Here is a 23,866-nt window from a genome sequence, read left to right on the forward strand (position 1 = left end):
GGTCCATATTGACATGATGGCATCACACAGTTGCCGCAGATTTGTCGGCTGCACATCCCTGATGCGAATCTCCTGTTCCACCACATCCCAAAGATTTCATGTTGTTTACGCCAAATTCTGACCCTACCATCCGAATGTCGCAGCAGAAATCGAGACTCATCAGACCAAGCAACGTTTTTCCAATCTTCTACTGTCCAATTTCGATGAGCTTGTGCAAATTGTAGCCTCAGTTTCCTGTTCTTAGCTGAAAGGAGTGGTACCCGGTGTGGTCTTCTGCTGCTGTAGCCCATCTGCCTCAAAGTTCGACGCACTGTGCGTTCAGAGATGCTCTTAGGCCTACCTTGGTTGTAACGGGTGGCGATTTGAGTCACTGTTGCCTTTCTATCAGCTCGAACCAGTCTGCCCATTCTCCTCTGACCTCTGGCATCAACAAGGCATTTCCGCCCACAGAACTGCCGCTCACTGGATTTTTTTTCTTTTTCGGACCATTCTCTGTAAACCCTAGAGATGGTTGGGCGTGAAAATCCCAGTAGATCAGCAGTTTCTGAAATACTCAGACCAGCCCTTCTGGCACCAACAACCATGCCACGTTCAAAGGCACTCAAATCACCTTTCTTCCCCATACTGATGCTCGGTTTGAACTGCAGGAGATTGTCTTGACCATGTCTACATGCCTAAATGCACTAAGTTGCCGCCATGTGATTGGCTGATTAGAAATTAAGTGTTAACAAGAAGTTGGACAGGTGTACCTAATAAAGTGGCCAGTGAGTGTATATATACTGTATATATACTGTGTGTGTGTATATATATATATATATATATATATATATATATATATATATATATATATATATACACACACACACACACACACACACACACACACACACACACACACACACACACACACACACACACACACACACACACACACACACACACACACACACACAGTATATATGTTTTAACGAACATTTGAGCACATAAATCCATTAGATGTCGGTTTTGCAAGCCTGCGAGAAAATATCGCAGTACGGATGCCATACGGATTACATACGGAGGATGCCATGCGCAAAATACGCTGACACACCCTGCCTACGGATGACATACGGACCACTATTTTGGGGACTTTTCTGCGTATTACGGCCGTAAAAAACAGACCGTATTTACATATGCTGAGTGTGAGGCCGGCCTTAGGTGTCCACACAGTTCTGTGTCCCCATACACATGAACACTTGCCTCGGCTGAGCAGCCATGTGTTTTCATCACGTAGAAAGCTGCTGTCAGACATGTCTTGCTAATCCCCTGAGAGAACACAAGGTCGAGGCATCTAAGCACAAGAGAAAATGCAGTCAAACCCTCTGACAATCTCATGTGTATGGAGACCACCTAACAGATGACGTCACAGGAACGAAGAACGGGGCATGTTGAATTTCATCACCAATTCCTTTTGTTCTTGGGGAAGACTTTTTCTGACATCTCTGGCGGCTAAATCGCCTCTACATGAAAATCAAATGCTTCCTCGGCCAGGAGTTTATGGGGGCACCTGATTGACGTGTATGGCCACCTTAAGGCCACCCAGCCTGCTGTTACAGGGCAGCACGTGGTTCAGTGGTTGCAGCACTTGGGTCCTGGTTCAAATCTCACCCAGGACGACATCTGCAGGAGTTTGTATGTTCTCACCGTGTTTGGTGGGTTCCCCCTCATTCTCCGGTTTCCTCCCACACTCCAAAGACCACACTGATTGGGAGCCCCAATGGGGACAGCGATGATAACATCTGCAAAGCGCTGTGGAATGAATGGCGCTATTAAAGCAAAGCATAGTAATCTGCTAGTTTCAGGGAGGGAGGGGAATAGAGGCATCAGGAGATCGGAGCGGACCACCGTTGAGACTTATTTACTTGGACTGATAATCGGCTAATAAGAATGCTCATTGCCACAGATCAGCCGATGGAACATGCAACTCATTCATCATTTATTCCAAAATAACCTTGTGTAATCCAGACGTTTGGGGACAAAATAATCCTAATGACCATCGGTCTGCCCTATACAGCTTTGGGGGCCATGAATAAACTTCACTTGAAAATAATTCCGACACGATATTCTTTATTTCAGAGACCTGAAGCCGGAAAACATTTTGCTTAGTGAAGACATGCACATTCAGATCACAGACTTCGGGACAGCAAAGGTGTTGTCCTCCGATAGCCGGCAAGGTACGTAACATGTCCAGGTACCAGCGGCTATTTCTATAGCAGATTGGCTAAAATCTACTTGCCTGATTAGCTTGTATTGTAGCCCAGAGATGCATTCCTGTAATAACTGCTTCCCCCTCATCACTCGCGCTCTTACTGATATTTGTTAGGGGGTGTCACTGATGCCATGCTTGTTGGCTGTTTCCACTAATAACCAGCCGAATTGTAATTGCAGATCTGGAGACTATCAGATTGTAGCTCAAGATCAGTGCAACATAAAAAGTGGAATTATAGTGAAGTTTTAGCTCCAGTTGTATTTTATGTAATTAACCCCTTCACGGCGTTGTCAATTTCCATTTTTGTGTCTTTTTTTTTTTTTTTCCTCCACTTCTTCCTAGAGTCATAACTTGCTATATATACTCAAGTATAAGCCGATGCACTTAATTTTACCAAAAAAACAAGCAAAAAAAAACCTGGGAAACCGTATTGACATGAGTATAAGCCTGGCATGCATTGTCCTCTCATCCCCATCCTGGTATGCGTGGCTCCTCATCCCCATCCTGGTATGTATGGCTCCTCATGCACATCCTGGTATGTATGACTCCTCATCCCCATCCTGGCATGTATGGCTCCTCATCCCCATCCTGGCATGCGTGGCTCCTCATCCCTATCCTGGCATGCGTGGCTCCTCATCCCTATCCTGGCATGCGTGGCTCCTCATCCCTATCCTGGCATGCGTGGCTCCTCATCCCTATCCTGGCATGCGTGGCTCCTCATCCCTATCCTGGCATGCGTGGCTCCTCATCCCTATCCTGGCATGCGTGGCTCCTCATCCCTATCCTGGCATGCGTGGCTCCTCATCCCCATCCTGGCATGCGTGGCTCCTCATCCCTGTCCGTGTATGATTGACCTCCATCAAAAAACATAAAAAAAAAAAAAAAATCCATTCCACTTACCTTCCTGCGCCCCTTCGCAGCCTCCTGTTGCGGTGCCAGCAGCTGCTCTATGCTTGTAAGCAGCGCATGGCAGGGACATCATGCTCTTCTCACTAGCAGAGCACAGCTGCCAGAATATTCACCGCTCCCCACGCCGGTACTATTTGCTTGGAGGGCAGTGAGAATTAAGTAGCGCGCACAGTGTTGACTTCCGGGCGATCACGTGTGCTGCTACTTAAGGCTAGTTTCACACTAGCGTTTGGCATGGCTGCGGACTTCCTCCATGAAGCCCCGCCCACTGCTGCGCCTCTTCATTAAGCTCCGCCTATACCTGCACGCATCCTGTGTGTACCCTATCTTAAACATTGGGTACGCAGGCTGTGCGGATGCCTCCGCATGCGTCGTTTTCACGCTGCGCCGACCGGAACAAATTGCAACATGTTGCGTTCGGCGCAGCGTGAAAGCGACGCATGCGGAGGCATGCGCACGGCCTGCTTACCCAATGTTAGGCCGGTTTCACACGTCAGTGGCTCCGGTACGTGAGGTGACAGTTTCCTCACGTATCGGAGACACTGACACACGTAGACCCATAAAAATCAATGCATCTGTGCAGATGTCATTGATTTTTTGCGGACCGTGTCTCCGTGTGCCAAACACGGAGACATGTCAGTGTTCGTGGGAGCGCACGTATTACACGGACCCATTAAAGTCAATGGGTCCGTGTAAAACACGGACCACAAACGGACGGTCTCCGTGTGCAGTCCCTGTGCCGTGCAGGGGACAGCACTACAGCAAGCGCTGTCCCCCCCCCCCCCCCCCCCCCACTGGTGCTGAAGCTGCGTTTCATATGTTCCCTGCAGCAGCGTTTGCTGCAGAGAAAATATGAATAATAGTGTTTAAAATAAAGATCTATGTGTCCGCCGCCCTCCCACCCCCTGTCCGCCCCCCCCCCCCGCTGTTCAGAAAATACTCACCCGCTCCCACGTTGGCTGTCACTCCTTCCTCTCTGCCCCGCGCCTTCTCCTGTATGCGGTCACGTGGGGCCGCTCATTTACAATCATGAATAGTCGGCTCCGCCCCTATGGGAGGTGGAGCCACATATTCATGACTGTAAATGATCGGCCCCACGTGACTGCATACAGGAGAAGATGGGGCCAGACCAGGAAGGAGCGACAGCCAACGTGGGAGCGGGTGATTATTTTCTGAACAGCGGGGGGGCGCACAGGGGGTGGGAGGGCGGGGGACACAGATCTTTATTTTAAACACTATTATTCATATTTTCTCTGCAGCAAACGTTGCTGCAGGGAACATATGAATCGCGGCTTCAGCACGATGCAGGGTACCACACGCGTGGGTACCACACGCTCCGTGTGGTACCCACTCGCCATACGGGTGGCACACGTGTGCCGCACGTATGGCCTACGTGAGTTCACAGGCACACGGACACGGATAACTCCGGTACCGATTTATTCCGGTACCGGAATTATCTGGACGTGTGGGACAGCCCTTAAAGATAGGGTACACAGGACGCGTGCAGGTATAGGCGGAGCTTATTGAAGAGGCGTGGCAGTGGGCGGGGCTTCATGGAGGAAGTCCGCAGCCATGCCAAACGCTAGTGTGGAACTCGCCGTAGAGAAATGAATATTCACCTATCTCCATGCCCATGGGAGTGGAGAGAGGTGAATATTAATTTCTCTTAAGTAGCGGGGCACACGTGATCGCCCGGTGGCTGCTGCAGCTGACGCTATGCTCGCTATTACAGAGAAACTAATATTTATTGCCAGTGCAGTGAGTATTCATTTCTCTTTAGCAGCGGCCGCAGGGGTCGGCCACAGCAGCCTGCTCCTGCCTCCTGTGACCCGCTGCTCTGCCGCTGCCCCTCCCCCTCCATCTTCTGGACACCTCACTCGAGTATAAGCCGAGGGGGGGGGGGGGCGTTTTCAGCACACAAAAAATGTGCTGAAAAACTCGGCTTATACTCGAGTATATACGGTATTTTATCTTTCTGTCCACATATGAAGGCTTTTTTTTTTTTTCAGGATGAGTTGTACTTTTGAATGACTCGTTTACTTCACCGCATAGTGTACTGGAAAATTCGGTTAAAATTTTCAAATGGGGAACAACTGTGGGAAAAAAAATTCTTACAATTTTCTGAGACCCCGTAACATTTGAGCTGTGTGATAGCTTTTTTTTTTTTTTTTTTATTGTGGGGCATCTGTATTTTTATTGATGCCGTTATGGGATAGATATGACATTTTGATCGCTTGTTACAGCATTTTTTGTAGAATTGCAGTGACAAGAAAAAAAAACAAACGTAATTTTGGCGTTCTTGATTTTTTTTTTTTTTTTTCCATGGTGTTTACCGATCGGGTTAATTCTTTTTATATTTTGATAGATCAGACTTTTATGAACGTGGCAATACCACATGTGTGTTTTTTTAATATCTTTATTTTTAACGTGGGGGGAAAAGAGGGGTGATTTGCGCCATACATCTAGGGGGCTTACCCATGTGGAATGGGCTTTGCTTTCAAAAGTGAATATATGCCTTTTAAACTAAAGAACAAGAGAAGGGGGGAAAAATGCAGAATTAAAAATCATTATATACAGGTCCTTCTCAAAAAATTAGCATATAGTGTTAAATTTCATTATTTACCATAATGTAATGATTACAATTAAACTTTCATATATTATAGATTCATTATCCACCAACTGAAATTTGTCAGGTCTTTTATTGTTTTAATACTGATGATTTTGGCCTACAACTCCTGATAACCCAAAAAACCTGTCTCAATAAATTAGCATATTTCACCCGGCCAATCAAATAAAAGTGTTTTTTAATAACAAACAAAAAAACCATCAAATAATAATGTTCAGTTATGCACTCAATACTTGGTTGGGAATCCTTTGGCAGAAATGACTGCTTCAATGCGGCGTGGCATGGAGGCAATCAGCCTGTGACACTGCTGAGATGTTATGGAGGCCCAGGATGCTTCAATAGCGGCCTTAAGCTCATCCAGAGTGTTGGGTCTTGCGTCTCTCAACTTTCTCTTCACAATATCCCACAGATTCTCTATGGGGTTCAGGTCAGGAGAGTTGGCAGGCCAATTGAGCACAGTAATACCATGGTCAGTAAACCATTTACCAGTGGTTTTGGCACTGTGAGCAGGTGCCAGGTCGTGCTGAAAAATGAAATCTTCATCTCCATAAAGCATTTCAGCCGATGGAAGCATGAAGTGCTCCAAAATCTCCTGATAGCTAGCTGCATTGACCCTGCCCTTGATGAAACACAGTGGACCAACACCAGCAGCTGACATGGCACCCCACACCATCACTGACTGGGTACTTGACACTGGACTTCAGGCATTTTGGCATTTCCTTCTCCCCAGTCTTCCTCCAGACTCTGGCACCTTGATTTCCGAATGACATGCAAAATTTGCTTTCATCAGAAAAAAGTACTTGGGACCACTTAGCAACAGTCCAGTGCTGCTTCTCTGTAGCCCAGGTCAGGCGCTTCTGCCGCTGTTTATGGTTCAAAAGTGGCTTTACCTGGGGAATGCGGCACCTGTAGCCCATTTCCTGCACACGCCTGTGCACGGTGGCTCTGGATGTTTCCACACCAGACTCAGTCCACTGCTTCCTCAGGTTCCCCAAGGTCTGGAATCGGTCCGTCTCCACAATCTTCCTCAGGGTCCGGTCACCTCTTCTCGTTGTACAGCGTTTTCTGCCACATTGTTTCCTTCCAACAGACTTACCATTGAGGTGCCTTGATACAGCACTCTGGGAACAGCCTATTTGTTGAGAAATTTCTTTCTGGGTCTTACCCTTTTGCTTGAGGGTGTCAATGATGGCCTTCTTGACATCTGTCAGGTCGCTAGTCTTACCCATGATGGGGGTTTTGAGTAATGAACCAGGCAGGGAGTTTTTAAAAGCCTCAGGTATCTTTTGCATGTGTTTAGAGTTAAATAGTTGATTCAGAAGATTAGGGTAATAGGTCGTTTAGAGAACCTTTTCTTGATATGCTAATTTATTGAGACAGGTTTTTTGGGTTATCAGGAGCTGTAGGCCAAAATCATCAGTATTAAAACAATAAAAGACCTGACAAATTTCAGTTGGTGGATAATGAATCTATAATATATGAAAGTTTAATTGTAATCATTACATTATGGTAAATAATGAAATTTAACACTATATGCTAATTTTTTGAGAAGGACCTGTACTTACATTCAGAAAATGTATAATTTTTTTTGTTTTGTTTGTTTTCCGCAGCACGGGCAAATTCATTTGTGGGAACAGCACAATATGTGTCTCCGGAGCTTCTCACAGAAAAATCAGCATGTAAAAGGCAAGTCTAATGTTTTTTCACCGCTTATTTCCTGTTCCGCTCTTGTGAAATGTTCATTAATTGTAAGCAAAACTGATCCACTGTATAGGAAAACTCAGTGTGCCCCTATGGTGAGTGGCTGCCTAATCACCCATCCAGACGGTGGTCGCTGGGTATATATCTCTGATAGTGGCTAGAAATGCAGTGTGCACGTAGCCGAAGCACAAGCTATAAGAGAAATGTTCTCTAAATATACACTCACCGGCCACTTTATTAGGTACACCTGTCCAACTTCTTGTTAACACTTAATTTCTAATCAGCCAATCACATGGCGGCAACTCAGTGCATTTAGGCATGTAGACATGGTCAAGACAATCTCCTGCAGTTCAAACCGAGCATCAGTATGGGGAAGAAAGGTGATTTGAGTGCCTTTGAACGTGGCATGGTTGTTGGTGCCAGAAGGGCTGGTCTGAGTATTTCAGAAACTGCTGATCTACTGGGATTTTCACGCACAACCATCTCTAGGGTTTACAGAGAATGGCCCGAAAAAGAAAAAAAATCCAGTGAGCGGCAGTTCTGTGGGCGGAAATGCCTTGTTGATGCCAGAGGTCAGAGGAGAATGGGCAGACTGGTTCGAGCTGATAGAAAGGCAACAGTGACTCAAATCGCCACCCGTTACAACCAAGGTAGGCCTAAGAGCATCTCTGAACGCACAGTGCGTCGAACTTTGAGGCAGATGGGCTACAGCAGCAGAAGACCACACCGGGTACCACTCCTTTCAGCTAAGAACAGGAAACTGAGGCTACAATTTGTACAAGCTCATCGAAATTGGACAGTAGAAGATTGGAAAAACGTTGCTTGGTCTGATGAGTCTCGATTTCTGCTGCGACATTCGGATGGTAGGGTCAGAATTTGGCGTAAACAACATGAAAGCATGGATCCATCCTGCCTTGTATGGAGCATCTTTGGGATGTGCAGCCGACAAATCTGCGGCAACTGTGTGATGCCATCATGTCAATATGGACCAAAATCTCTGAGGAATGCTTCCAGCACCTTGTTGAATCTATGCCACAAAGAATTGAGGCAGTTCTGAAGGCAAAAGGGGTCCAACCCGTTACTAGCATGGTGTACCTAATAAAGTGGCCGGTGAGTGTATATATATATATATATATATATATATATATATATATATATATATATATATAATCAGTTGTGATCCATTGAGTTGTATCAGGCACAGAAAAACAGAGCCTGGACGGCTAATATTTGGGAATGCAGCCTTAAAACCTGTCTTTAAGTTTTCCTGTTCTGAACTTGCCCCTATCGCAATGTTCCAGCTACACTGACTGTACTAAATATGTGATTCCTCTGCCTCCGTAGCCCATGATATCTGTAAGGTGCGTCCATGCACCCGTTCAGTGGCTCCATTGGGGCTTATATCCGAGCCCCCCACAAAACAGGATTCGGGTGTATGTGCTGACGATGCCATAGTTATAGTTAGTATACATAGAAAGGTCATTACCGTAGGGACACAGCAGCAGGGGCCGTTCCAGAACAAGGATGATGACAGGTTCCCTTTAAAAGGAGTCTGAGAGCACAAAATGACTGTTGACACCAAGCACCGCACCTTGTAGGGGACCTAACCCTAATAAAAATGGGACTTCTGTATTCAGCTATGCTATTGGAGCGCACGGTGCACCCTTGGGGCCATCAAGTTTAGTGAATGTATTCCATCCATCTCCGCCCTCCTCATCCTTGATTGACAGCTCTGGTTTCCAAGAGTCGAAGGACGGGGGATATAGGTGGGATGGTGCACTGAACTGCTCGGCCACACCAAGGCTGAGCACCACATTAGCATAGTCCAAAATTGCCCAATTTCTGGCAAGCACAGCAATGAATTTGGGCACTTATGATTTTTGTTAGGGGTATGTCCCCTGCAAGGTTCAGTGCTTGGTTTGAACAGTCTTTTTGTGCCGCGTGACTCCCTATATGCCATGCAATTGTGTCCAAACTGCGGTATCTGCCCTGACAACCCGGAGGAAACGCATAAGGAGAATGGTGTGGGCAATAATCCACCGGGGAGTTACCCATGTCAGGACCAATGCTGCCGAGGATATGAGCAAACTCCAGAGGGTATCCCCAACAAAAGCCGTCAAAGGGGGAAGGGGTATCTGAGCCGCTGGACCTAATAACATTAAAGGCTCATACACTTACTGAGCACATATTCCAATCACGCTTGTCCTCCTGGGAAGTAAAAAATGACATTTTCATAGTAAAGCTCCCTGCCCGCCGGACACCTAGGACGGCGAAGCTTGGCTGTTACCCGCTGTTTTCCGTGTGATGCTGACTATAGGGGCACAGCCTTTACTGACTGCAGTTATATCAGTGTGACATGTTTATTCTAAGCTTGCATTGCGGTTGACTCTTTCTTTTTTCTTTCTCCAGTTCTGACCTGTGGGCGTTGGGTTGCATTATCTATCAATTAGTAGCCGGATTGCCGCCGTTCCGAGCTGGGTAAGTGAGTCACTTATCTAAGGTGGAGAGAAGGAGCGCCGCTCACATTTTGGAGTTATGAGATTGTGCAAAATGACCGTTTCTCATCGGCTTTGTGTTCTCTATCGCAGCAATGAATACCTTATATTTCAGAAGATAATAAAGCTGGAGTATGACTTCCCCGAAAAGTTCTTCCCCAGAGCTAAAGACCTTGTAGAAAAACTTCTGGTATGTCCATTTTTTTTTTTTTTTTTTCCCCCTCTAGGCAGATGGACGGCTCAATTCACACATCCATGTGTCTAGGTCCAAGTATGGAAAACAATGCACAGACCCAAACATTGCATGAAGGACTATACACACGGATGTGTGCATCTGCTAAGAGGGCGTCCGAAGAAACCAGGGCACCCATACAAATATCATTGAAATAGAACCGGTAGCATCATTCTAACACACAAATACTGACTCTGGGCGATCGATAAGAGATTTAATATTTATTAGTTAAATGAACTTATTAAAGATTTATTGACAACGATATTTCTGTTTGATATTGGTCTGTTTATAGGTGTTGTCTGATGAAGAGATATAGGAGGACCCATCATGAATATCAAATTTGGGAGGGGTTTTTTTTCTTGACACTTTGCACCCCTACTGATCTCCTGCGCAACTCCGTGCAATGTGTAGTAGCCGCCGCCAGGTACAGCAGCACCACATCCATTCAAGAGACTAGGAGCTAATCTGCAGCACCCATCAGCAACTTCTACATACTGAACGGCGCTGCACAGGAGCTTATAACAACTGATTAATGGGGGGAGTTGGACAGCCACTAATTTGATATTGATGACCTGCCTCAAGGATAAGTCATCAGTATCTTGAGGCCAGACAACCCCTTTTCAGCAAGTGTCCACAAATCCGATATCATACTGACTATTAATATAGTTAAATCCGTCAGCAGGTTTTTTATGTTATCTGACAGCAGCATCATGTAGGGATATAGACCCTGATTCCAGCAATGTATCACAACTGCTGCACCCTAGAAACTATCACAGTTTTCTCTGCAGCATATTTAACAGAGCTCGGAATACTGAGGTGTGTATAACCCCGCCTACATCACTGATTGGCAGAATGCTGCCAATCAGTGGTGAGGGTGTGGTTGGACCAGCAGGCACGAGACACCTAGTCCTCTAGTGATAATCTCCTGCTGATAAAACACTGATTTTATTACAGCAATGCACAGCCTAATAAGTGACACATCGCTGGAATCAGAGTTTCGCCTTACGTCGTGCTGCTCTCAAATTTCATAGTAAAAAACCTTTGGACAGATTCCATTTAATACAGCCCATTTTTACATCTGACACGTGCAGAGTTGCAGTTTTGTTTAAGAAAATGCAGTGAAAACGGCCAGTAGAAGTCAATGAAGACAAAAAAAGATCTTGTCCAACTTGATCACAAGATGAAGAAATTGTTTGTTTTTAAAGGGGTTGAGATATTAGAGAAGGGAATTCAACAGATTATGAAAATTGACCCAATGTATGTGATTAGGTACAAAAAATATACCTAAAACAAACACAATTACTGGTGAATAAACAACTTAAAATTGCATCTGACAATTCTGTACTTGAAAAAGTGAATAAGTCGGAGAATTACGGAGGAGAGCCTAAGTGACAAATTCAGCCCTGCAATAATCTTATCCTGACATGGCAGAATAATATGGGGTTATTTAATTTAATAGGTCCTGGACCCCACCAAACGATTAGGCTGTGAGGAGATGGGAGGATACGGTCCCCTAAAGGCTCATTCGTTCTTCGATGGCATCACGTGGCAAGACCTGCACCTTCAGAACCCTCCTAAACTCACAGCGTACCTGCCCGCCATGGCCGAAGATGATGAAGAGTTTTATGGAAATGTAGGTGATTTCAGATATTATTTACTTCCTGAGCAGAACACAAGGAATTGTAGCACTGATTGAGTAGATCACGTTCCATATATTTCTACGGAAGGGGGCTTTGCCAGTATATTGCTATGTGATGTTATGACCTTACATGTATTGCTATGTTCTTTGTATATACTTATGTTACTGTTATTGTTTAGTTTATCATTTTTTTTCTGGCATATATACCTACACAGATGTTTGTGTTTTTGTAGTAACTGATGGTCACAATTGACCGAAACGTTTGAGTGCTAGGTCTCTTACTAATAATCTGTATGGTTTGGAAACCTGTCCTTAGCACCCCTCCTCTAGTAATGTTCACGGTTAATTTTTCACTTTGCCTTAAACATGAACTTTATCAATATCTCCATAAGCTATAACAAAAGATCCACCATTCACAATAGATAGTATCACAGCTCACCTCCTCCTGTATAATGACTGATAACACCTCTATATACAGTAGATAACACAGGATCCACCATTCACAATAGGTGATGTCACAGCTCACCTCCTCCCCCTGTACAATGACTGATAACACCTCTATATACAGTAGATAACACAGGATCCACCATTCACAATAGGTGATATCACAGCTCACCTCCTCCTGTATAATGACTGATAACACCTCTATATACAGTAGATAACACAGGATCCACCATTCACAATAGGTGATGTCACAGCTCACCTCCTCCCCCTGTACAATGACTGATAACACCTCTATATACAGTAGATAACACAGGATCCACCATTCACAATAGGTGATGTCACAGCTCACCTCCTCCTCCTGTATAATGACTGATAACACCTCTATATACAGTAGATAACACAGGATCCACCATTCACAATAGATGTCACAGCTCACCTCCTCCCCCTGTACAATGACTGATAACACCTCTATATACAGTAGATAACACAGGATCCACCATTCACAATAGGTGATGTCACAGCTCACCTCCTCCTCCTGTACAATGACTGATAAGACCTCTATATACAGTAGATAACACAGGATCCACCATTCACAATAGGTGTTGTCACATCTCACCTCCTCACAACGACCTGTGCCCAGATTTGAGCATGCTCATGTTCTGCTTCTTTACAAACATATAGGGTCTGTTTCAGTCTATTGCTGCTACCATCCATATAAAAAGCAGGGAGCAGGAGTCTGATTTCTGCCTAGTGAGCCGCTGAAAATTGCACCATTTTAAATAAATAATCTTTATTTTTATATAGCGCTAACATATTCCGCAGCGCTTTACTGGTTACACACATTATCATCGCTGTCCCCGATGGGGCTCACAACCTAAATTCCCTATCAGTATGTCTTTGGAATGTGGGAGGAAACCGGAGAACCCGGAGGAAACCCACCAAACACAGGGAGAACTTACAAACTTCTTTCAGATGTTGTCCTTGGTGGGATTGGAACCCAGGACTCGAGCGCTGCAAGGCTGCAGTGCTAACCACTGAGCCACCGTGCTGCCTTTTTTTATTTGTATTGTTTAATACCTTATTTTTCATATCCCTATTACATTTTGTTTTTTTAAACCCGAATGAAACCATAGGTTATTTCTGATGACGTGATCTCTTCAGATACCGTACAAGCTTTATGTTGTGGTTGTCTCTTGTAATATGTGTTGTCCTTCACACCATGACGACCTCTGTGAGCAACCTAAAGAGTGAGGTGGTCCGGGTCACTGTACAATGGCACGGGATGAGATTGCAGGAGCGGGGCATCGGCTGTAATACACAGGTGCTGGTTTGCTCCAATGACTGTGGCAGAAACGCTGTTTAATCCCGTTAAATATTGTCGTCCTACGAAAAACAGCGTCATGCATCTACTAATAAAGAAGAATTACTCAAAGCAGAAAATGGATCTGGTCCCCATACAGTTATTGGGGTTTTCCACTGGATCCCAAACCCTCTTAAATACCTAAAATAACAAACCATGACCTTATCGGCCATACATGCGTTGTACATGCCAGTTCTCCCATCATACAGTTTTCATATGACTTCACTTCTCCACATTTGATATTGATGGTGTAAAAGTGGATTTTAATGTAAATGACCTATAAACTCTTGCGTCCGTCTTCTCCTCTTCTTTTTCCAGTATGACGACCTCTTGAGTCAGTTTGGGGGGATGCAGGTTGCCTCCTCCGTGTCCTCCCAGGCTCTGTCCATCCCAGAACCGGTTCAGCCGCAGAGATCCGGTAGTAACATTGAACAGTACATTCACGACCTGGATAATAACTCTTTCGAGCTTGATCTCCAGTTCTCAGAGGAGGAGAAGCGGCTTCTGCTAGAGAAACAAGTTGGTGGAAACCAATGGTGAGTGTGGAAATATGTGGCGGTGGACATTCAGGTGGATGCAGCCGGGGGGCACCACTATACTGAGGGAAACACCAGCACCGACCCCCTCATACACCGGATCATGAAGTGACATCCTAGCCATGTGCCAAACATGTAATCAGAAGTGAGATCTGTGCAGTAACTACTCAATTTCCCTGCAGCGCCTCCGCAGGGGAAAATAAGTATTACAAAGCGTTCATTTGAAGTTAATGGGCTGTCCATGTAATTCATGGATGTGGTGAGGGCTCCAGGGCCATTTACTCTCAGGATTATAGATCCATTAAGTATGAATTCACCAGTTGGGAATTTGCTTAATAGGTTTTCTAAACCAGACAATGTCATTAAGGCTGTTACAAAGACATTTCTCCTTCACCTCATTGGGGGACACAGACCGTGTGCTGTGTCCCCCAATGAATGGCTCGGAGAAAAGGATTTTACGGTGAGTACACAAAGATTACTATAAAAAAAAAAAAATGTATATATTAATATTTCACTCATTTTTTTCCTCAAAAACAATATAAAAAGCCCTTTAATTCTTTGTCAAAAAGCGGCAAAACTTTTCATTTTTGCAGCGACAACCACTCAGTGTGCAAACACCCTTAGAGTATGTGCACAGAAAGTCTTTCTGGAGCAGAATATGAGAGGTTCTGCTAATTTTCTACTCCAAAAACTCTGTAAAAAGACTCAGTGTGTTCAGAGATTTTTTTTTGCTTTGTTTTCAAAGCAGAAACTCTTCAACTTTCCAATCAAAACTGGTGTTTTTTGGGGGGAGTTTCTGCTAAAAAAACTCAGCAAAAAAAAACCGACTAGATGTGAACACATTCTTGGGTATTTGCATACGGCGTCATTTTCTGGGTTTTCCCAACCTGAAGCCGAAAAAGTAAAAACTGTTGATATAAAAAAAAAAAAAAAAACCTCTGGCAGAAAAGGCTCCACAAAAATAACAGAGAAGTCACTTCTAGAAACACGCCTGCCTGAGTTTTCCTAAAGCAGCTTCCAGAACTATGCGGGTACCCTGGTGTCGACAAGACGTGTTCTTCGGCTGGAATCACACTTGCAGTTCTTCAGTTTGTTTTTTTTTGCTTTCGTGGACATGGATGCAAAAGAGAGAAGTCTCTCTATTTTTCTGAATACATTTCCCTCTTTTTGGATCCACTCCTGGATTTGGCTCAGGAGGCTGCAGTGTAACGGTGCGTGCTTACAGGGGTGGTTGTCCACTTTATTGATTACAAATAATAATTAAATAAGCGTGCTACTGTGACATGGTGCTGGAAAAAGTATCTGCAGATCACGCCCTAGCTTTTCCAGTACAGGCCCCAGCTACCCATCCTTGCGATTTGGGATGAAGTGCTGCATCTGCAACATGTTCATTCGTGCATTACTGAAGTGTAAGGTTTTACCGTCAATGTGGTGTAGCCCCTTCCACATGCTTTATATGATGTTTCTGATTAGCGGCAGTGATGACTATTCTTCTTCCTTACAGGCACCAGTTTGTGGAAAACAATTTAATACTGAAAATGGGTCCAGTTGATAAAAGAAAGGTAGACGTTAATGCGATCGCTATGTGTCATAATAGATAAACAAAATAAATATATATATATATATATATATATATATATATATATATAATTTATATATATTTATTATTATATATATTTATTATTATTATATATATTTATTATTATTATATATATTTATTATTATTATATATATTTATTATTATATATATTATTAATTATAATAATAATAATATTTATATATAATTTTTTTGTATATTAATGCATACAGTTTTTTTATACAAAATATATATACATATTAAATATAATGTGTGTATGTTGTTTATTATTATTATTATTATTATTATAGATTTTTTTTTTTGTTTAGATGTATATATGTGTATCTTGGTCCCACTGCGACGTTTCCCCTCACGTGTTTTCTCTCGCAGGGCTTGTTTGCTCGCCGACGTCAGCTTCTTCTTACAGAAGGCCCGCACCTTTATTATGTGGATCCAGTAAATAAAGTCCTAAAAGGAGAAATCCCGTGGTCACAGGAGCTGCGCCCAGAAGCAAAGAATTTCAAAACCTTTTTTGTTCATACTGTAAGTATACAGCGTTTTGCCATCATTGGTCAATCAGTTGTATGACTGTGTATACTCCCGGGAATATTGCCGCGTGTCTTGAGTCCGAGGGGTTCACGTGTCTACACTGTGTTACAAATTATTATGCAAATTGGATTTAAGTGGCATAAAGATTTAATTGTTTTGTTTTTCAAATAAACTCGTGGATGGTATTGTGTCTCAGGGCTCAATGGATCACTGAAATCTATCTTAAACATGTGATAATTAGTTTACCAGGTGATTCTAATTAAAGGAAAACTACTTAAAAACGATGTTCCACATTATTAAGCAGGCCACAGGTTTCAAGTAACATGGGAAAGAAAAAGGATCTCTCTGCTGCTGAAAAGTGTTAAATAGTGCAATGCCTTGGATATGGTATGAAAACATTAGAAATTTCACGAAAAACTTAAGAGTAATCATCATACTGTGAAGAGATTTGTGACTGAAACAGAGCACAGACAGAGTTCATGCAGATAAAGGCATAATGAGGAAGGTTTCTGCCACACAAATTCATTGGATTAAGCGAGCAGCTGCCAAAATACCATTACAAAGCAGCAAACAGTTATTTGAAGCTGCTGGTGCCTCTGGAGTCCCTCGAACCTCAAGGTGTAGGATCCTTCAAAGGCTTGCTGTGGTGCATAAACCTACTATTCGGCCACCCCTAAACAGTGTTCACAAGCAGAAATGGTTGTATTGGGCCCACACATACATGAAGACTAATTTTCAAACAGTCTTGTTTGTTTAATGATGAGTGTCGAATAACCCTAAATGGTCCAGATGGATGGAATAGTGGATGGTTGGTGGATGGCCACCATGTCCCAACAAGGCTGCGACGTCAGCAAGGAGGTGGAGGAGTCATGTTTTGGGCCAGAATCATGGGGAACCAGCTGGTAGGGCCTTTAAGGTTCCTGAAGGTGTGAAAGTGACCTCTGCAAAGTATATAGAGTTTCTGACTGACAACTTTCTTCCATGGTCTAAAAAGGAGAAATGTGCCTTCAGGAACAAAATCATCTTCATGCTGCAAAGAATACCTCTGAGTCATTGGCTGCTATGGGCATAAAAGGAGATAAACTCATGGTGTGGCCACCATCTTCTCCTGACCTCAACCCTATAGAGAACCTTTGGAGTATCATGAAGCAAAAGATCTATGAGGGTGGGAGGCCGTTCACATCAAAACAGCAGCTCTGGGAGGCGATTCTGACTTCATGCAAATAAATATAAGCAGAAACTCTCCAAACACAAGTTCATTGGATGCAAGAATTGTGAAGGTGATATCAAAGAAAGGTTCCTATGTTAACATGTAACTTGGCCCGTTAGGATGTTTTGGAGTTAAATAGCTTTTTTGTTCAGTTAATGTGACCTCATAATGCTGCAAATTCCACAAATGAGCATTTTCAGTTCTTTAAAACATATCAAATGTTTAGAAATTCTACTGTGCCTAATAATTTGGACCAGTGCATTGTGAGTTTTTATTCATTTTGGAGACTATACTGTTATCATTGGGAGGTTTCTTTAATAAAATTAGATGTATAATCTAACGGGTGATGACTTTTATTAGACAGACTGTCATTTGCACCGACCATTTTGGAAAATCTGAGAAAAATGTCATTTGCATAATAATTTGGAACATTGTGTAGAATTTAAGGCTACATGGCGATTCACGGTAAATGTCAGGATTCTCTTGTAACCTGGCCGGGATTGATTTTTTTTTTTTTTTTGCTGCCAGATCTTGGTAACCCCAGTATTGTTCTGCAATTTGCAGTAAACTGCTGGAAATCTGAGCAATCATGTTGTGTGACACAGACACTGAGACTAAAGCCTTAAAGAGCAACCGTCATTTAATCTTTTTTTTTTTATCACTGTAAATTAATAGAACAGGTGAAAACAAGAAACTTTATAGCGTATGTCATTAGATAAATTTGCTGCTTTTTCCTCCTGGACTGATCACTCATGTTCAATTCAAAGGTAAAATCCGTTTTCAGCGCAGACAGGTTTTCCCATTACTGAGATCGGAGATGACAGTTTGTGTTTGTCTTCACTGAATACAGATTTTACCAGTGAATTGAGAGTGAAACATCAGTCCTGGAGGAGAAAGAAGCGGATTTCTTCAATAAGTCCTGTATAGTGTGTGTGGCTGCTATAAGTGGCAGCCTGTGTTCGTCTCAATAGATTCCTATGGCAATAGTTGCGCATAATTTTGGTTACTGTCCATCCTGAAAACCAATGTGGTCATAGACCTGGACCTCACGGGCAGATTCCCTAGCGTCTATTGTGTGTACCACCGCCCCTCCAACCAAGAAGCTGAAGCCACAATGCGCCCCCTTCACTTGTGTTAAAGTCGGGTTTAGATGTTAATTTTTTATTATTATTCTCCATATCACTATCTATATAAGTAAATACATTTTGCAATTTTCAATCTGGCAACTAGGTCTTCTACTAGACCGACACTTCCTGTTCTGTATAGATGGGTTTTCAGCATTGTAATCATAGACAGTATTACAGTGACTGATGCCTCCTGTACATACAGTGGGTAACACAGGATCCACCATTCCCAGTACTGATATTACAGCTCTCCTGCTCCTGTACAATGATCTTTTTCTAGAGTAGAGCATGCTCAGATAACGCCTATGCGAACAAATAGGGTCTGAGTTAGTCCATGAACCTTAGTGGCCAAATGACTATTACCATGAGGGTCTGTATGAGTTTGTTGGCCACAGGCCGGGTTTTCCTCTCCTAACATTTCCATCTTCCCTCCGCAGCCTAACCGAACATATTACCTGATGGACCCTAGCGGAAACGCACACAAATGGTGCAAAAAGATCCAGGAAGTTTGGCGGCACAGATACCAGAATCACCAGAACAGCAGCAAATAGCGATGTCTCTTCCACGTGTCGCAAGCTTCCCTCGTGCTGCTAGAGTCCCGGATTCAACAGATGAGCTTTACATAGCAGAACAGAAGAGCGACCCTTCTCCACTCCCCGAGCCGCCATCTCCACCGCAGGACACCTCCACGTGGACCGTCATGGAGTCCAGGGTTCACCTCGCTTCTTCTCTGTGCTTCTGTTGAGTTACGACATGCATATCGTTGCTGTGGTGATTAATTTTTTTTTCTTTTCTTCTGCTTTTGTGCACACCAGCTCTATATCTTCTGCAACCTAGTGGGTAGGCCTCGCTATGCCAGCTTAACGTACAGTCGGTAGAAAAAAACCTCACAGATCATTGTACTCGTGCACATGTGAGAATCTCATACACAGTAGTCCGTGGGACCTTCATCTTGCCTATTTTTTTTTTTTTTTCGTTTCTTGGTATTTGGCAGTGAGCTAGTCTGATCAGGGGAGCTGACCAGTATGGAAGTGATAAGGCGCAGCCTCGGCTCCATCCAAGGGATCGACTCTTACTTCCGTTCATAGTGCATTCGATAAGGTCAGACACGTTGCTTCCAGATCTTCTCGTCTTAGGTGGTACTTCTACTTTAGTACATGAACTGTGCACCACACAGACTTAGAGATAATGAGAAGCCGGGGAAGAAAACCAAGTGTCGGCCGTAGCACTGAATATATCATCATACATTTTATTTATACATATATATAGAGATAAATATAAAATTGTAAAGAAGAAAATCCTATATCCTAGATTTTATCTTCGGTCTCAAAGTGCGTCCTGATGTAGCCGTAGAGCTCCCGACTGCTGCAAGACCAATCGAAAAGGAGATCTCTTGGCACCATATTGGATTTTAAGAGGCCAGCCATTTTTTTTATTTTTTTTCCATATTTTTTTTTTGGGGGGGGTGGTAGTTTATAAGAAGAGAAATATAGGAATGCTAAAGACTGTTCTACTGACTACAGTAACATATACCCACAGAGAGATGTTGTACCATTATATCTGCCTGCTGCTATTTAAACCCATGTATATTATTGCTTTCTTTTAATTTGAGATATATGCATATTTACACACCCATAATCTGTTGTATATACAATGTGTGTGATAAATATATATTCTTATTACATATATAGTTATCATACACAGCAGACTATTGGTGCATAAATAGAAAATATATATACATGTATGTGTGTGTATATATTATATATTTTTATATATATATATTTTACACACCCATAATCTGTTGTGTATAAAATGTGTTAATATATGTATATATAATGTAATAAATGTGTAATAATAGTTTGTTGCATTATATATACATATTAAAATATATATTTTTTAAAATATATATGTATAATATATATTTAAAAATATATATGTATATTTATATTTAGTAATGGGAAAATATGTAATAATGTCGCACATTTTATACACCACAGATTGTGTATGTAAAATATATTATCACACACACAACAGATCAGTCAAGACTTAATTCTCAAAAAAGGATTTACGGTACTTGTCAAACCCCAAAATATCAGTTCACGAATCACTTCCACTTAGGGGGTCAAAACATTTCTGTAAATAGGCGAAAAAGTCAAAGATAATAGGTTGTGATGGAGGTGGACGACCACTCGCTGGCATGGAGTTTAGGCAGATGTGTGATTCCTTGTGAGTGCAGCTAGCGTGCTCGGTGCATCAGAGGCTGCGTTCTTCGGTCCTGGACACCTGCCTTTACTCTTTTAAAGAGGATGTATGAAGCGAGGAAATTTTTTATTTTTAAAAAGGTCTGTGTTGTTTTTCCATAAACTGTGCCCCTTCCGTGTATTGGTTGTTTGTGGTACTGCAGCTTGGCCCCATACAAGTGAACAAGGCTGAGTTGCAATACCAGAAGTGGCCAGTAGGGGCGGGATGACATTAGAAGAAGAAAAAATATATATATAGGTCTGTTAATTTTTTTTTTTTCTGAAAACAGCGCCACTCTTGTGTATTGGCTGCTTCTGGTATTGCAGCTAAGCCCCATTTTAAGTGAACAAGGCTGAGCTGCAGTACCAGACAATGGACAGTAGTGGCTCTGGTTTAATCTCATACACCCTATTTAAGGCCATGGACATCCTGTAGCAGCCTACAGAGCGGTCTTACAGGCGTATCATGGATGAATAGCACAGCCGGCTGTGCTGGCCTTCCAGAATATAAATCAATAGAAAAAAAGAATTGTCCTTGGGCTCCTTATATCCATCTTTTTCCTGTTTTTGGAAGGGCCTTCTATAGCGGTAATTCATCATCCAACATGGCCGCCCCTCTTACTAGTTGACGGTGGGATTTCTGACACTGAAGTAATGGTGGTCTCTATAGTACTTGGATTTTTTTTGTTTTTGGCACGGTAGCGGGACCCCGAATCCTAACGCTGGTTAATGTTGACATTACCCACAGCTGGATGCGTAGCTATCAGACTACTTTAGGATCTACCCTGAGCGCCCCCCATACTACGGCTGGTAACATTGACGCCTATGCTGCTCATAAGGAACGCACATGCAACTTGCACAGTGACCTTAAAAGAAGATAGATAATTGTTAGAATTTTTTTTTTATTAATTATTATATTCTGTGACGCAGCTTGTCTACAAGCCCGATGGTGGTGGTGTGGGGGAAGGGGGGATAAAAACGCTTAAAAGACCACAGTCTAGGTTTAACACAGTGTCTGCCAATATGCCTCGATTGGTGGCAGAGTTTATAGTACTGCTGAAATTTTAGTTACGGAATTTAGAAACAAAAAATGTAAAAAATTTTCTTGATAGTAAGTTGGCTTTCCTTTCAGGTTGGTGGCAGTTTTTTTTTTTTTTTTCCCTCTTTTTCTGGTTTGTCGCTGACTGTAACTGTGATGTACAGGCTAAGCTTAAATAAATAAAGTAATAAAAAAAAAATTGATGAAAACAAATAATGCAATGATAGGATATTCACTTTTTTTTTGTATTTTTATTCTCGTATAAGGTTATTTGCTGGCTAAATGTTTGGCCTCTAGTTCAGTCTGTGTTATTTAAATTCTAATATATGAATTATTTGGATTGAATTCATGTTCTGGGCCACGATGTTGTATGTATTGATGTACAGCCATGAATGTGAATAATTATTGTAAACTATATTTTACGACTTTTTTTTTTTTTTCTGGCTTTATTATATAAATTTTCTATTTGGTCAATGATTTAATCATATTTCTCATAATTTAATGATTTTTTTTTTTTGTTCTTTCCAAATATTTGTGCCCCTAGATGTAGTAACTGAATGAGAAATTTTTCACATATGCTCGATTTAGTCTTGTAATAAAAAGCATGTAGGGTTATAAGTGTACATGTCGTCTGTTTTTTTTATTTATGGGTGTAAGGAGTCTTACATTTATGATCCTCCCCTGGCTTTTACAAAAAAAAAAAAACCTGAATGTGGAAACTCAGCTATACGGAGCGTTTCTTCCCCATGTAGTGTTGAAAACCACCAGGCTGTGCATTAGTATATGCGCCCCATTGTAAGGGATGCGTCATACATTGCCCTATGGGAGGTGGAGCCACATATTCATCACTGTAATGAGCGGCATCACGTGACCGCTCATACAGGACAAGCTGCGGCGCTGAGAGGAAGCATCGAGGGAGCTGGGTGAGTATTTTAATGCCAGCGGACGGGCGCTCAGGGGGGGTGGGAGGCGGCAGGTGACAAGGATCTTTATTTTAAACACAAAAATAATAAAAAAAAACATTGATTTTTCATTCCTTCTCTCCAGCGAACACTGCTGGAGAGAAGGAATGAATGGCGGCTTCAGCACCACACGCTGGGGGGACAGTGCTTACTGTAGCGCTGTCTCCTGCACAGTCCGTGTGGTACTCAGTCGGCGCACGGCTGCCACACTGATGTGCCACTTGACCTCACGGATAACTCCAGTACCGATTTTTCCTGACGTGTGAGACTGGTCTTAGGCTGATTTCATGGTCCAGGTACGGACCCTATATACCTATAAGCAGGACAGCATAACATGCGAGCCACATGCTGCCTGCAGAACAATGTGTGGCTCACAGAGCTGTCCAGGTGACGCCGCTCCTTCCCATATTCAAATATATTTGCGTCTTTCATGTACTGACGGTGGTTCTGGTGCTGCACTCGTACTGACTGGTTCTGGCGCTGCTTTCATGTACGGACGGTGGCTCTGGCGCTGCACTCGTACTGACGGTGGTTCTGGCGCTGCTTTCATGTACTGACGGTTCTGGTGCTGCTTTCATGTACTGACGGTGGTTCTGGCGCTGCTTTCATGTACTGACGGTGGTTCTGGCGCTGCTTTCATGTACTGATGGTGGTTCTGGCGCTGCTTTCATGTACTGACGGTGGTTCTGGCGCTGCTTTCATGTACTGACGGTTGTTCTGGCGCTGCTTTCATGTACTGACGGTTGTTCTGGCGCTGCTTTCATGTACTGACGGTGGTTCTGGCGCTGCTTTCATGTACTGACGGTGGTTCTGGCGCTGCTTTCATGTACTGACGGTTGTTCTGGCGCTGCTTTCATGTACTGACGGTGGTTCTGGCGCTGCTTTCATGTACTGACGGTGGTTCTGGCGCTGCTTTCATGTACTGACGGTGGTTCTGGCGCTGCTTTCATGTACTGACGGTGGTTCTGGCGCTGCT

The 23,866-nt window shown here is 43.1% G+C and overlaps 1 protein-coding gene across 1 annotated transcript in view; it reads left to right on the forward strand.

The window, feature by feature from the left end:
* Positions 1-19,879, forward strand: part of PDPK1 (3-phosphoinositide dependent protein kinase 1) — a 37,357-nt gene extending 17,478 nt beyond the window's left edge. Inside the window, exons 6-14 of the mRNA XM_077274806.1 lie at positions 2,116-2,213; positions 7,394-7,469; positions 9,894-9,962; positions 10,073-10,169; positions 11,671-11,844; positions 13,973-14,190; positions 15,695-15,752; positions 16,157-16,309; positions 19,087-19,879. Of these exons, the coding sequence (XP_077130921.1) occupies positions 2,116-2,213; positions 7,394-7,469; positions 9,894-9,962; positions 10,073-10,169; positions 11,671-11,844; positions 13,973-14,190; positions 15,695-15,752; positions 16,157-16,309; positions 19,087-19,200 (1,057 nt within the window). The 3' untranslated portion in view covers positions 19,201-19,879. The remainder of the gene's footprint in view (positions 1-2,115; positions 2,214-7,393; positions 7,470-9,893; positions 9,963-10,072; positions 10,170-11,670; positions 11,845-13,972; positions 14,191-15,694; positions 15,753-16,156; positions 16,310-19,086) is intronic.
* The last annotated feature ends 3,987 nt before the right edge of the window (positions 19,880-23,866 follow it).

Source organism: Ranitomeya variabilis, chromosome 7 (assembly GCF_051348905.1).
Source record: "Ranitomeya variabilis isolate aRanVar5 chromosome 7, aRanVar5.hap1, whole genome shotgun sequence".
Classification (NCBI taxonomy): domain Eukaryota; kingdom Metazoa; phylum Chordata; class Amphibia; order Anura; family Dendrobatidae; genus Ranitomeya; species Ranitomeya variabilis.